Source organism: Pseudophryne corroboree, chromosome 6 (genome assembly GCF_028390025.1).
Source record: "Pseudophryne corroboree isolate aPseCor3 chromosome 6, aPseCor3.hap2, whole genome shotgun sequence".
NCBI lineage: Eukaryota > Metazoa > Chordata > Amphibia > Anura > Myobatrachidae > Pseudophryne > Pseudophryne corroboree.
In genome coordinates, this window is record NC_086449.1 from 263081986 (window position 1) to 263098720 (window position 16735).

The 16735-nt window shown below is 45.0% G+C and overlaps 1 protein-coding gene across 6 annotated transcripts in view; it reads right to left on the reverse strand.

Annotated features, from left to right (window-relative positions):
- TM6SF1 (transmembrane 6 superfamily member 1) overlaps positions 1-16735 on the reverse strand; it is a 93372-nt gene that overhangs the window by 47375 nt on the left and 29262 nt on the right. For 5 of the 6 annotated variants that reach the window (XM_063925959.1, XM_063925962.1, XM_063925960.1 and 2 more), the window contains one exon: positions 1378-1460. The exons of the other annotated variant lie outside the window; for it this stretch is intronic. In XM_063925959.1, the coding sequence (XP_063782029.1) occupies positions 1378-1460 (83 nt within the window). The remainder of the gene's footprint in view (positions 1-1377; positions 1461-16735) is intronic. 6 annotated transcript variants of the gene reach the window in all.

The following is a 16735-nucleotide window of genomic DNA, read 5'->3' on the forward strand; positions in this document are numbered from 1 at the left end:
TCTGTTTGTCCTGTATGATCCCAAGAAAATTGGGTGTCCTGCTTCTAAGCAGACGATCTCTCACTGGATCAGGTTCACTATCCAGCATGTGTATTCTACGGCAGGATTGCCGTGTCCTACGTCTGTCACGGCCCACTCTACTCGTAAGGTGGGGTCTTCCTGGGCGGCTGCCCGGGGTGTATCAGCAGTGCAACTTTGCCGAGCTGCAACTTGGTCTGGGTCGAACACGTTTGCAAAGTTCTACAAGTTCGATACTTTGGCCTCTGATGATCTGAAGTTCAGTCAATCAGTTCTGTAGGAGCCTCCGTGCTCTCCCCCCCCCCCCCGTTCTGGGAGCTTTGGTACATCCCCATGGTACTAATGTGGAACCCAGCATCCTCTAGGACATAAGAGAAAATAGGATTTTGGTTACCTACCTGTAAATCCTTTTCTCGTAGTCCGTAGAGGATGCTGGGCGCCCGCCCAGCGCTTCATTTTCCATCTATCGTTATTTGGTTCAGTACAACTTCGTTTTAGTTGAGTACTGTATTGTTACTTGGTAAGTAATGTTTCAGCTGTTGCTGAGTTTTCAAGCTAAGTTAGCTTGATGTGCCTTGTATGTGTGAGCTGGTATGAATCTCGCCACTATCTGTGTTAAATCCTTCTCTCGGAGATGTCCGTCTCCTCGGGCACAGTTTCTAGACTGAGTCTGGTAGGAGGGGCATAGAGGGAGGAGCCAGCCCACACTCTCAAACTCTTAAAGTGCCAATGGCTCCTGGTGGACCCGTCTATACCCCATGGTACTAATGTGGACCCCAGCATCCTCTACAGACTACGAGAAAAGGATTTACTGGTAGTTAACCAAAATCCTATTTTTGGCCTAGGGGTGCTGTGAAAAAAATCTTTATACTCTAGGGTGCCGTGACTGAAAAGGAGTTTGTGAACCACTGGCATAGGAAATCATTTAACTCAGTAACAGTGTATTAACTTTCAATTGCTAGTATAATGAGCTAGCTAAGCTTCTACAGTTTTCTTTGCTTACAGACAACATTATTATACGGAACTTGACATATGAAGAAAATAAACTGGTTGTTCAATGATTCATTGCTGTGGTAAATAATATACAAAATCTTGCACACTTCAATGAAGTTTCCGCAACAATCATTATTCTACAGTGTTCTGAATAATCTCTAAATCATCCAGAACGGTCATGGTGTCTGCATTATATTTTACTTTTACTATGGCTATTATCGTTAGCACATAAACCATTAGTATATATTTACACTGCCTTCAAAAACCTAATTTACAGTTCCTGCTGATGTACTTTGTGAGAGGAGACTGTAGGTTTAAACAGGTGAATGAACATTAATGAGGAGTTTACAGCGTCATGCTACTTACCCACAATGCTTCCAGGAACAAACACAATCATACTCATTATAATGGATCCCACCCAGTAGAGGCCGATCATCCTGTAGTTCTGACTGACAGACAGACAGACAGACAGACAAAAGCTATAAGCAATTATAATGTCATTTTTCACACATACAGTAGAGAAATATTACCTGTTCAAATACATAGAAAACAACATCCTTTAGTGGTCTACAGACAAGTGATAAACATTTACAGCTGTGCAGATTTAGAGCCCAACCCCCAAATCATCTCCTCTGCATCTTTTTTAAGCTTACTACACTGTTCTGTATGTACAAGTTAACAAAAAAATGTGTCTCCAATAGAAATGAATATGATTTTCAAATGTTTGGTAACAGAGTTGGAAGTAAACTGGGCATAAATTACTCAAAAGAAACGTTCATTGAAAAATGGTATATTGTCACCCATATGCAAAGCTGTATGCCTCTGTAACAGAAGCATATGAGGCTAGTATGCACTGATCAGTCATCCTGATCAGTGCATACTAGCACCTGTCCTATGCCAAGTGCAAAAGAAATACCTACTACCAAATGAAGCGCTGGTCTGCCTGGCCTGCATTTGCATACACAAGCCCTTATTGAACTCTGGCAACGTGAATAAAATCCACTTCCCACCACAGTTCCACCTCTTTGGTTAAAAAGGGTTTATGTGCACAACTCTGCATGTGCTCATTTTCTAGTCAGGTCAAATTCACACAAGATAAGCTACACAAATGACCTGGTTTTGCCTTGTAAATGATTCTTAGTTTAAAAATACGTCCATTCTCGCACAAACTCCTGCACCACTGGTTTCTCTTATCTATTACATTTATCCTACCGTCTGTTGTCTTTTACCAACAGTTGCAAACCTTATACTATGGCAAGGCCGTTTCTTGGGGTGGGCGAGCCGTGCAACCGCACAGGGTGCCCGCCGCGGCACTGACTGTGGCTCTCTGCTTTCCCCTCCTCCCTCTTCCCGAGTACCGCGCTCGGGGGGTGGAGTTTCACGGAAGGCAACCGCGTCATTCCGCAAAACTACGCTCTTCCCCCCTGAGCGGAGTACTGAGGAGGAGGGGGAGACAACTTACAAAGAAGAGGGAGAGGCGTCTGGCGCGAGGAGCGACTGGGGAGGCGGGTCGAAGAGCGGGAATCGCCTCTGTAAGTATACTCTCTCTGTCTCTCTCAATCCCTCACTCTGACTGCCATTATGTGTAAATGGGGACACTTGTCTGCCATAACGTGTAAAATGGGGACACCTGCCGCAATGTGTAAAAAGGGGACACTGCCTGCCGTAATGTGTAAAATGGGGACACTTGCCTGCCGTAATGTGTAAAATGGGGACACTTGCCTGCCGTAATGTGTAAAAAGGGGACACTGCCTGCCGTAATGTGTAAAATGGGGACACTTGCCTGCCGTAATGTGTAAAGTAGGGACTCTTGCCTGCTGTAATGTGGAAAATGGGGACACTTGGCTGCCGTAATGTGTAAAGTAGGGACTCTGCCTGCCGTAATGTGGGTATTTAATGTATCAAGGGCATTGCGATGTGTGGCATAATATGGTGCAGGGGGCATTACTGTGTGGGGCTTAATATGGTAGATTTTTTTTTCCCTATGGTGGCCGTGATCTGTTGGAGCAGGGTCAAAAACTGGGGGTGTGAGATAGTCTTTTCAGATGAGGCCACGACCATTTAAATGAGACCATGCCCATTTAAATGAGGCCACGCTCCCTTGCTGAGAGCGCGCGCATCTATGGCGCGCGCAATGTGTTTTTTTTTTATCTAGGTGGGGCGCATTTTTTTTATGTCATGGGGGGGCGCATTTTTAAATCTCGCACTGGAAGACAAATTGGCTAGAAACCGCCCTGTACTATGGTTTTGATTAAGTGTGACATCTGTAATGATACACATACTTGTACCCACCTGTTTTTCCTTTTTTTTTATGTACCCCCTTACTTTTCTGAAAAAAATAAAATAAAATGTGGCTTGCTGTATAGGGAGGCCAATCCCGGGCCGTTTTTTCAATCCCGGGATTCGGGATTGAAAAAGATCAATCCTGGGATTCCCGGGATCCCGGGATTGCAGTAGGGATCAGTGAAGAAGGGTGTAGGGAGCAGCGCTGGAGGGTAGGTAGCGGTGCGGGAGGGTGTAGGTAGCGGCGGAGAAGGGAGGGAGGGTGTAGGTAGCGGTGCGGAGGGTGTAGGTAGCTGGGCGGGAGGGTGTAGGTAGCTGGGCGGGAGGATGTACAGTAGGTAGCGGGGAGGGTTGGTAGCGGCGCGGGAGGGAGGGTGGGTGTAAGTACCACTTACTATTAGGTGGGCGCCAGCCATGGACACACTGAACGTGGCGGCATTTCAAATGAAGCGCCGGCCGCCAGCCAACCAGAGCTGGCGGACCAGCAGCCAATCAGGGAAGCGGCCGCAGCAGTCGCTCCTGAATGTGCTGTAGGATTTGCACATTTTATTTATTTTTTATTTTTATTTTTCATTTTATCTATTGTGATGGATCCGTTTTGGTGGTTTATCTCTACATAGTATAAAATAATAGCTGTCTGTCTGTTCGTTCGGGCTATTCTCGAGAACCACTGGATGGATTTTGATGCGGTTTTGAGTAAGCGGTTCCCAAACTGTGTGCCGTGGCTCCCTGGGGTGCCTCGGGACACTTGCAGGGGTGCCCCTGGGTTGGTGGTTCAGAATCAATTCAAATTATTCATGGTCAATATAATAGGCAAAACCAGTGCTGGTGGCTGCCAGTCATAAAATATGTGGCCAAACAGAAGCAAATCTTGTCCCTCACCACACAACTGACCCTAAGGATGACATATAAATGTGATCTACTTAATGTAATATTTCTTTCTAAATTTCTCAATAAGACATTTTTGGCCTAGGGGTGCGGTGAAAAAAATTCTGATATTCTAGGGCGTCGTGATTCAAAAATTTTTGGAAACCACTGGAGTAAGGTTTAGGTGTATGAAACATTAAGCCATGGGTCTTCATCCTGTGGCCCTCCAGCTGCTGTGAAACTACACATCCCAGCATGCCCTGCCACAGTTTTGCTATTAAGGTATGCTAAAACTGAGGCAGGGCATGCTGGGATGTATAGTTCCACAGCAGCTGGAGGGTCGCAGGTTGAAGACCCATGCATTAAGCTATGACAAAATGCCCCTACAGTGCCACACAATGGCCAAGAGTGTTACTGCAGTAGCTGTGTTCAGTTTTTTTGCATTAGAGCTATAGGCAGTCCAGATACCTGTATCCAAGGGAGTAGCTACTGAGGGTGCAGGGAGTGCGGCTGCTATGGGGCATGATGACCGTGACAGAACAAAGAGGCTGTTGCGATGGCTGCATCATGCAGTCACTTAACGATCACAGCTGCGCCCTGTCACTATGTAGCTATGGGGGCGGGGCTACATGGGGATGGAGATACCCAGAGGTACTGCTGGGGGCAACATTTAGTGTTGGACACTGAGTGGTGTGCTATATCAGGACCGCAGGAGCGATCATCGCTCCTTCAAACTGCTTCTTAGTCCCAACCAGACTTTAGCCCAGGGACGGGGAACCTTTTGCCCTCCAGCTGTTGTTGAACTACACATCCCAGCATGCCTTGCAACAGTTTTAGCATAACCAAGTAGCAAAACTGTAGCATAGCATGCTGGTATGTGTAGTTCAACAACAGTTGGAGGGCCAAAGGTTCCCCATCCCTGCTTTAGCCTGTAACTAGGAAGCAGTTTGCTGCAGGGATTATTAGCACTGCGTGCCCCCTGTCAGATTGATCAGCAGCAGCTCCCCTGTTCCTCCTCCCTTTCATAGAAGGCTTCAGTCTGCAACTCAGCACTGTGGAGGAAATCATCACAGGGTCATCCTTCACATATGTGACCGCCAGTGACGTGCGGTGAGGTCAATGGCTGGGAAGGCACTGGCTAGGATCCCCAAGGGGGGGTTGGGCAATGATACAGTGAGCCGCGATCGGCTCTTAGTGTCCATCTTGAATTTCAAAAATTCAAAATCCTGTGGCAATTTACATGCCGACTACTTTACAAGGGCTATATTTATGGTAAGCTAGGGAAAATAAGAAGACTCTATTTTAGGGGCAATTTTTTTAACCTATTTGGTTGGAATTGTAGTTAATAAAATGTAACTTTTATTATATATAATTTTAATATAATGTAAGAAACGTAAAAAAAACCATACAATTTAAATAAATTGTATTAGACCACTCGCTTAATAGATCATTTTGAGTAAGTCATACATCTCTTAAATATGTTCTTATTAATACGTGTACAGTGATTTTTTTTTACAGATTTAAATGGGTACTAACCATATAAATGGATTTTGTAAATATTTATTAGTTTTGTGGTTTTCCCACTGTGGTAAGGAGCTCCTTCATTTTCTGCAGTTCTTTAAAAGGGCTTATCCTAATAGCATGAGGGTATATACTGTATGATACCCTATTCGCATACAGTTAAATGTCTATAATAGTTGTTTCAGAGTTTCAATCTATAGTATACAAGGGATTCACACTATGGGCACGAATTAATTCAGTGACAGTTGACAGTTGAATAGTGCCGGCACTATTCAATATGGCACCATGTGACACCCAGCAACGGGATTTCTTCTCGCACCTCCGGAGGAGTGCCAGTAGAAATCCGACAAAATGGTCGGCGCAATGCTGATTTCTGTCCTTAGCACAGCGAAAATAGCGTTGCGTCGGGCAATTAAGTCAGAGAATGCCCGTTCTCCTGACAAAGCACCCTGTTTAGTCCGGGAGAACAGGCATTCTCCAACTTACCACTATGCTCTATTGAATAGTGGTGGGAGTTAATTCCCGGCGCTATTCAACTATCCATTCAGTGTCACCACAATGTTAGTTCTTAGGTTTCTAGTGTGTACATTTTGAAAAGGTCATTTATACAGGCAGTTATCACTACCTAGAAATCACAATATATTCAATTCAATAAAAAACACAATATTTACAAATGCTCTGCGTTGCTATAATCCCAGCTTGGTCAGTACTTGGGGTCAGAATTTGGGATTAACGCCACAGTATGAACCCTAAGGTTCAGTCATACAATATGTACACACATTTCAATTGTTTCAGCTTCACCAAAGCACATAAACATACTGTATATCACTTCCAGTTCTGGTTTCCATGGGATAGGGAGCACTTCGTGAGAGCTCCGTCCCAGCCAGCCTGCTGACCCACCTTTTCTAGGCTGCCCACAGCCTCCACTGCTCCCGGGACCTGACCTGCAGTCTCCATGATCGTCATGGATCGCTTTGTGACACCCGTGGCCACAGCCTCCCGCTGGCGCCTCGGCGGGACAGGAGAAGCGCAGCGCGCCTGGCAATATGGCGCTGACAAGCTCTCCCCTGCATCAAAAAAAGGCTGCTGAAACCAAACCACAGGGATCTCAACCTCCCAGGTATGCCGCGCACCAGATGCCCCAGTGACATATGGGGATGTAGTGGAGGCGATCAGGGCTACTAGGACCCCCCTTCTCTCAGAGGCTGTGTCTGATATCACAAAGCAGCTGCAGCACCTCACGCAGCGAGTCACTCTCACTGAATCTCAGCTGCATGCAGCATCCAATTGCATAGAAGGGTTACATCATTCTGCAAAATCGCTGACATCGGAGAACTATCAAATCTGGAATAAATTAGATGATTTCGAAAATAGATTGAGGAGAAATAATATACGGCTGGTGGGACTACCAGAATCCATAAAAGGCACAGCATTAGCCCATTTTGTGCGAATTACCCTCCCGTCCCTTTTGGGTATAGAACAAGATTGTCAAGATCTGGTTGTTGAACGGGTCCACCGTGTGGGACCTGTTCCTACTAACAGACCGCGGCCGCGGGTGACTTTATTTCCCTGCTTAAACTATCTCCACAAGGTGGCGTTTTGGTCTGCTTCACGTAGAGTGAAAAATATTCAATGGGAAGGGAACAAGCTTTTAATTTTTCAGGACTACTCTGTTGAGCTGACTAGGGCCCGGAAAGCCTTTTCTCCCATATGCTCGCAACTAGTATCAGAGGGCCGCAAGTTTGGTCTGTTATACCCCGCCCGCTTACGTCTGTATGCTGGGACTTCTCACAAGGACTTTCTGTCCCCAGCTGATGCCACAGTTTACCTACGCCATCTCGCTGACCCGGATCACTCTGACATATCGGATACACCCACAACATCCACTTGAGGGTTTTTTTTCCCTCTTTTGTTAAGCTGTTACCTCAAATGCCTGCTTTAGATCATTAAGTTGTTTTTCCCTGCCCGCCTTGTGCGGGGTGAGACTCTCGCTTTCTACCGCCTTGATCACAGTTTTACAGTTCCAGATATATGACCCCTTTCACCAGCTATGTTATATCAGTGGGACCTCTCCCCCTGTTTTTCACAGGCTGCAAACTTTATGTTTTTACTCGGATCCTGATATGATACTGGCTCAATTTGATTTTTTTTCCACTCCCTCATATCCCAGATATGATTGTTATATGATTCTTCATAGGCAACTTGGATTACTGTTTTTAGTTCATTACTGGTTGCAATGTCGATTTACACCATTGTTTAGCAGCTCCTCCCGGAGCACAGTTTACCTATGTTTTCATAGCATATATCTCTATTATCGCTATTTTTTTAAGTTTCTCCATACAGTGGGGTGGCTGGACAGAGCCCCCTACCCAGTTATCCAGTTACTAGCACCTGTGCAAGGACTGCGGGTAATTGTCTCGCTCCTGCATGTCTGCTAGCTGGAGGATTATGGCTGGTATCTTCGTATTGTTCTTACTTTTGTTGTCATTACTCATGCATAGCCATCTACATATACTGATTTCCCCCACTCCTCCCACCCGCTCTCTCCTTTGTATTGTCTCTTTCCACCGCCCTCCCCCCCCTTTTTATTTTAAGCAGGGACTAACTTCAGTACTGATATTAAGTACAGTTCTAGGACTATTGATTTGCACTCTCCTCTGAGTAAATGCCTGAACTGATAGTGGGGCCATGGAATGTGGGTGGTTTCAACTCACCGGCTAAACAACGTAAAATACTTCTTTATCTTACTAAGCAAAATGTGGATCTGGCATTTCTTCAGGAAACACAACTAATGCCAGATGAGATTGCATAATTAAACAGTTTAAACTGGCAAGTATTGGGTTCTAGCTCTTTTAATTCCAAAGCTAGAGGGGTAGTTATTCTGATAAGACGCCATTTACCCTTTGTCATAGCCTCCACTATTGTGGACCCCAACAGCCGTTATGTCATTCTTTCAATTAAGATCCAGGATAGATCCTATCTACTATGTAATGTGTATGCTCTAAATGTATATTCCAAGTCCTTTTTTCAGATGCTGCTTGCGAAATTGAGCCCCCTTCTATCTGACCCGCTGAGTCTATGTGGTGACTTAAACTTGATTTCTTATCCCTACTTAGACCGCTCTCACGCTCCTACCCATTATCTCACTTTACCAAAATTAGGGATCCCCCTCTTAGCTAAGAGGATACAGGCGGTTGATATTTGGAGGGCACTTCACCCAACTGACAAGGAATACACATGTTTATCCACAGCTCACATACTCTATCTAGAATAGATTCAGTGGCGTAACTAGAAATTTTTCTCCCCCAAGCCAAAAAGTTATTTGGCGCCCCCCCCCCCTCCCTCCCCCATAAATGGCACTAGAAAAGGGATAAACATTTGCGCGTCAAAGGCGCGTGCCGCAAAAGGGGTGTGGCTTCATTGAAATGGGCGTGGCTTCGCATAAAGGGGTGTGGCATTGCAGGAAAAGACTACCTCATACCCCAGTTTTGCAACCTGCACGCCCAGACGTTAGCCACCACAGGAAATAAAAATAATCCTGATTCATGCCCCTTACATTATTTGTTATTTTTCCTCCTTATAGTAATGCCCAGTATACATTATGCCACATACTGCAATGGCCCTTAGACATTATGCCACACACAATAATGCACACACCGTAATGCCCCCGACACATTATGCCACACACCGTAATGCCTGTGACACATTATGACAGGAATCGCAATGCCCGTTATACATTATGCTACACACTGCAATGCCCCTGATACATTATAGCACATACAATGTCTATGACACATTATGACACACACCGCAATGACCCTGAGACAGAGGCAGAACTCTGGGAGGCAACAGAGTCATCTGCCGCCGGGTTCCTGCTCTGAAGGGGCACCTCTCCTCCCATTCTGTGACACCATTTAATTAAGTTAATTGATAGCTGTCGCTGTCTTTTCAGTGGCTGACTTCCTCACTGGTTCCTGCACCTTACAAATCACACCCTTTTTATTATACTGTAGATACATATTTTACAAGTATCACATCCAGGATTAGAAACCACAACCTATTACACTGGAAGCAGACACCTTACTAATGAAGCTGTTTGCTCCTGTATAGGAAATATGAGAATTTTAACTACAGTATATGAAGATACTTCTCTGACAATTACACGTAACTTCATATAGTTAGAATTCTCATTCTTCCTCTACAGGAGCAAATAACTCCATCAGTAAAGTGTCTGCTGTTAGTGTAACAGGTCATGGGTTCTAATCCTGGGTTTGACTGCTAAGAAATGTGTGATTTAAAATAAAAGACAATTAAATGTATAAATACAGTATATAATTTTTTTTCAGAACACACTCCACACACACACACACACACACACACACACACACACACACACACACACACACACACACATATTGTAACACTGTAAGGGTACAAGGTGCCGTTTCTTGGGGTAAATGGCAGCACGCAGCAGCTGAGGAATCACACAAGTCCAGTTTGTGGTACAACTGGCCCCAGCCAGTTTTATTACACAGAAAATAAAACAAACACCAAAAGAAAATACCTTGCCTGTCCGGCACTAACTAAACACAAGATGTTCCTAACTATCACTAAACAAAAACACAGAGTTCTCCAGTAAACACTGTATAGCTCACTTGTATCAGGAAGCGTGTTTCTCTCACAGAAATCCTGCAGTCTTCCCAGGCAGTCTGCACACATTAATCAGGCTAGAAGCCCTATAAGGCTCTTGCACAGCTGAAAGCCCTGATTAGCCCTCTGTGAGGCCAAAGATCCGAACTGGGCCCAATGTCTGGAATTCGCCCTCTCTCTCTCTCAGGGCCCTTATCCAGCTTTTCCAGCAAACTGAAAAGGTTCTAACAAAACAAAAGCATTTTCTTAGAAGTTTTCATTTTCTAAAACATGTAAGACAAGAACCTGGGACAAACATACCTGCCCTCAAACACTATCCCAGTGTTCTTGTCACATATCCCCCTCCCCTGTTTCTACCTAGGGGCCGGAACACTTGTAGCCCCCAAACAGAAGATGCGGGACAATGCATCTGCGTTGGCCAATTGTGTACCCGGTCTATGTTCGACAGTAAACTTAAAATCCTGCAACGCTAGAAACCATCTAGTTACACGAGCATTCTTGCCTCTATTTACATACATCCATTTTAAAGGGGCATGATCTGTCACCAGTCTGAATTGTCTACCCAAGAGGTAATATCTCAAGGTATCTAGTGCCCACTTAATGGCCAAAGCCTCCTTTTCCACAATGGCATACCTTTTTTCATGCTCATTGAGTTTCCTACTCAAATAAATGATAGGGTGTTCGTCCCCATCTCTGGTTTGGGTCAGCACAGCGCCTATCCCTACCTCTGAGGCATCTGTCTGTACCACAAATTCTTATAAAAAATCTGGTGTTATCAATACCGGTTGTGAACACAAAGCCACTTTTAACGCTTGGAACGCTTTTTCTGCATCAGGGTTCTATTTCACCATATTTGACTGCTTCCCTTTGGTAAGGTCTGACAACGGCACCGCTGTGGTCGCAAAATTGGGAATAAACCGTCTATAGTACCCAGCTATTCCCAAAAAAGCCCTTACCTGTTTTTTATTCACTGGACGAGGCCAATTTTGAATAGCATCAATTTTATTCAATTGGGGCCTAATCAGACCTCTGCCTATGATGAAGCCCAAGTATTTGACCTCCTCCATTGTGAGGCAGCACTTCTTTGGGTTAGCAGTTAACCCTGCCTCTCTGATTGAGTCCAGTACTGCTTGTACTTTAACCAAATGGGACCCCCAGTCTGTACTGTGAATTACCACATCATCCAAATAGGCAGCTGCATATTTTCTATGGGGCCTCAAAATTTTATCCATTACCCGTTGAAAGGTTGCTGGAGCCCCATGCAACCCAAAGGGTAACATCTTATACTGGTACAGCCCCTCCGGAACCGAAAAGGCTGTTTTTTCTTTTGCGCTATCAGATAAAAGGTATATGCCAGTAACCTTTGGTCAGGTCCAACGTGGTGAGAAACCTGGCTGTTCCCAGCCTTTCTATAAGCTCATCCACACGGGGCATGGGGTATGCGTCAAACTTGGACACCTCATTTAACTTACGAAAGTCATTACAGAAGCGTATGATACCGTCGGGCTTCGGGATGAGAACTATGGGACTGGACCACTCACTGTTAGATTCCTCTATGACTTCAAGTTCTAACATGGTTATAACTTCTTTAGAAACAGCTTCTCGCTGAGCTTCAGGAATCCTATATGGCTTTAAATGGACCCTGACCCCTGGTTCTGTGACAATGTTATGTTTTATTATGGTCGTTCGGCCAGGCAGCTCTGAAAATATCTCCCTATTTTGGATGAGAAATTCTTTAACCTGATTGTTCTGATCAGCTGATAATGTCTCTGACACCTTTACTGCGGGAAGCAACCGAGGTGAAGACACCGAAAGGCAAGGCTCCGCTGACAGAGACAACCTATCTTTCCAGGGTTTGATTAAGTTAACATGGTAGATTTGTTCGGGTTTTCTCTTTCCCGGCTGGTATACTTTGTAATTAACCTCATTCACTTTTTCCCTAATCTCAAATGGACCCTGCCATTTAGCTAGGAATTTGCTTACCACAGTGGGTACCAAAACAAGAACTCTATCTCCAGGAGCAAATTCCCGTATCTTGGCACTCTGGTTGTATACCCTCTGTTGAGCACTTTGGGCCTGTTCCATGTGCTCTCTGACAATAGGTACCATGGCTGCAATCCTATCCTGCATTTGTGTTACATGTTCAATAACGCTTCTATAAAAGGAGTGGGCTGTCCTTCCCATGTCTCTTTGGCAATGTCCAACAGCCCCCTGGGGTGTCTACCATACAACAAATCAAATGGAGAAAACCCCATAGAGGACTGAGGAACTTCTCTGATGGCCATTAACAAGTAGGGCAACAAACAATCCCTGTTTTTCCCATCTCTATCAACAACCTTTTTTAACATACTTTTTAATGTTTTATTAAACCTTTCCACCAACCCATCAGTTTGGGGATGGTAGATGGACGTCCTGAGGTGAGTGACCTTAAATAATTTGCACAATTCTTTCATGATCCTTGACATAAATGGAGTACCTTGGTCAGTCAAAATTTCTTTTGGTATTCCCACTCTACTAAAAACCTGCACCAGCTCCCTAGCTATCGCCTTGGTTGTGATAGTGCGTAAAGGGACAGCCTCAGGATATCGAGTGGCATAGTCCACAATTACCAGGATATATTGATGGCCCCGAGCAGACTTTAACAAGGGCCCCACGAGATCCATGGCTATTCTGTCAAACGGGACCTCTATAATAGGCATGGGAACTAGTGGGCTCCTGAAATGGGGTCTAGGGGCATGATACTGGCATTCAGGACAGGAAGAACAATATTCAGACACTTCTTTATAAACCCCTGGCCTAAAGAACCTTTGTAAAACTCTTTCAGTGGTTTTTTCTGCCCCTAAATGTCCTGCTGTAACGTGACTATGAGCTAAATCTAGTACCATTCTCCGATAAGGCTGGGGAACTACCAGCTGTTCCACCATATCCTCACCCCTTTTGACAATGTGGTACAAGAGCTCATTACAGATGGCCATGTGGGGATACGTAACCCTGTCACCTGGTACCACAGGTTCCCCATTAACAACCTTAACATTCTCTCTAGCCTTTATTAAGGTAGGATCCTTTAACTGTTCAGACGCAAACAGATCCTTCTTTACCTCCAGGTCAGGCACTCTTTCAGTTCTAACTACTATGTCTCTGTTCCCAGCAAGAGGGTCCTCACTGGACTCCCCATCTGTCACTTCCCCAGCCAAACTAGCAAAAGGCAAAGGGTCAGAAAGTTCCGAAGACACACGTACATCCATAAAATCACCGGTATTATCAACTGGCTCTTTACTTCTCACATCTGTTGATAACCGTGATCCCACAATTTCCAAAAATGAGGAAAATCCCTCCCTATTATGGCCTCATGCACCAAGGTGGGGACCAGTCCTACTTTAACAATTGCTGACCCACAACAAGTTTCTATATTCACTTCAGCAGTGACATAATGTTGGGTATCCCCATGTATGCAAGTTACCCCAATAGGTATTTGCTGGACCTTTAAGGGGTTCACTAACCCAGCTTTCACGAGGGTAACTAAACTTCCTGAAACTAGCAAGGCCTCTACCCGGTTACCCTCTAAGAACACATCACACATTTGTTTTTCCAGCTCAGGTGAAGGTACCACAGTACAGGCTAACCTAGCAAAGAAAGACATTCTGCGACATTCAAAGGCAGCATCACATTGCATGGGTTCTAGCGTGACTGGGCAATTGGCAATAACATGACCTGGCATACCACACCTAATGTCTCTGGCTGTAACCATTTTTTTGTGGTCATGCATCTGGGAGCGAGGAGGCTTATCCATGGCGTACACCCAACGGTGCACCCATTGTGCTCGTACTGACAGCGTGACTCCCAGGCGGGTCAGGATCTCAGTCTTTAGTTTATCATAGTCCCGAGCCTCAGCAGGGCTTAAATCAAAGTACGCTTTTTGGGGCTCACCTGACAGAAAAGGTGCCAGCAGACTGACCCACTGTGCTTTCGGCCAGTTCTCATGCTTGGCAGTCCTTTCAAACGTGGTCAGGTAGGCCTCCACATCATCAGCCTCTGTCATTTTCTGCAGGAAGTGACTGGCCCGTATAGAACTAGAGCTGGTCGGAGCACTGATGGCCATATCTCCAATCCGGGCCGCAAGGCTCTGCACCACTTCTGTTAAGGCCTCTCTATCCTGACGCTGTTGCCTGTAAAGTTCGTCAATAGCCACCTGCTGCTGTCTCCTATTTTCCTCCATTGCTACCTGCTGCTGTCTGTTGGCCTCCTGCTGAGCTGCTGTAGCCTGCAGCAAGGCTTTGAGCAGTTCCTCCATGTCAACAGACTTTTCAGGCGACTTTGTAGCTGCTTTCACCCAGGACAAATATCCAATCCTCAGGGCGAGTCTCAGTAACTTCACACTGGGCTGTATCTGCATGAACCACCATTTTCTGCAGGCCTCACAAAGCTGCTGCTTTCACTTATGCGCAGAACGGCATGCTCGCATTCTCCACCAAGTTGTAACACTGTAAGGGTACAAGGTGCCGTTTCCTGGGGTAAATGGCAGCACGCAGCAGCTGAGGAATCACACAAGTCCAGTTTGTGGTACAACTGGCCCCAGACAGTTTTATTATACAGAAAATAAAACAAACACCAAAAGAAAATACCTTGCCTGTCCGGCACTAACTAAACACAAGATGTTCCTAACTATCACTAAACAAAAACACAGAGTTCTCCAGTAAACACAGTATAGCTCACTTGTATCAGGAAGCGTGTTTCTCTCACAGAGATCCTGCAGTCTGCACACATTAATCAGGCTAGAAGCCCTATAAGGCTCTTTCACAGCTGAAAGCCCTGATTAGCCCTCTGTGAGGCCAAAGATCCGAACTGGGCCCAATGTCTGGAACTCCCCCTATCTCTCTCTCAGGGCCCTTATCCAGCTTTTCCAGCAAACTGAAATATTCTAACAAAACAAAAGCATTTTCTTAGAAGTTTTCATTTTCTAAAACGTAAGACAAGAACCTGGGACAAACATACCTGCCCTCAAACACTATCACAGTGTTCTTGTCACAATATATATATATATATATATATATATATATATACATACACATAAACACACGCACACATACATACATATATTTATCTTAATATAGGAAATAGGGGGGCACCAATATTTATCTTGCCTCCGGGCGACTGTGACGAACTTACGCCACTGCCCTGAGACATTAAACGACATACAATGCCTGTGATATAGTATACAACACACCGTAATGCCTGACACATTATGACACACACCGCAATGTCCGTGATACATTATACCACACACTGCAATGACCCTGAGACATTATACCACATATCACAATGCCCGTGATATAGTACAGGTTGAGTCTCCCTTATCCGAAATGCTTGGGACCAGAGGTATTTTGGATATGGGATTTTTCCGTATTTTGGAATAATTGCATACCATAATGAGATATCATGGTGATGAGACCTAAATCTAAGCACAGAATGCATTTATGTTACATATACACCTTATACACACAGCCTGAAGGTAATTTTAGCCAATATTTTTTATAACTTTGTGCATTAAACAAAGTGTGTCTACATTCACACAATTAATTTATGTTTCATATACACCTTATACACACAGCCTGAAGGTCATTTAATACAATATTTGAATAACTTTGTGTATTAAACAAAGTTTGTGTACATTGAGCCATCAAAAAACAAAGGTTTCACTATCTCACTCTCACTCAAAAAAGTCCGTATTTCGGAATATTCCGTATTTCGGAATATTTGGATATGGGATACTCAACCTGTATACCATACACCGTAATGCCTGTGACACATGCCGCAATGCCCTTTATACCCTATGCCACACACTGCAATGCCCGTTATACATTATGTCACACTGCAATGCCCCTGAGACATTATACCACATACCACAATGCCCGTGATATAGTATGCCACACACCGTAATGCCTGTGACACATTATGACACACACCGCAATGTCCGTAATACATTATTCCACACACCGTAATGCCCATTACACATTAAGTCCTACAGTAAGGCTTCTAATTACTTTTAAATTACCTGCTCGTTGCCAGGGGTTTCATGCTCTTGGTTCCATGCATGGTACCAGGGGTTTTCATGCTCAGGGTGTCATGCTCATTACCAGGGGTTTCATGCACTGGGTGTCATGCTCGTTGCCAGGGGTTTCATGCACTGGGTGTCATGCTCGTTGCCAGGGGGTAGTGCTTGTTGCTAGGGCTGTGCTCTCCCAGTGCCACATATGCCCCCAGTGCCAGATATTCCCCCACAGTGCCAGGTACTCACATGCCCCCAGTGCCAAATATAGCCCCCCCACCCCATGTGTCAGGTACACATATACCCCCCAATGCCACATATGCCCCCAGTGCCAGATATTCCCCCACAGTGCCAGGT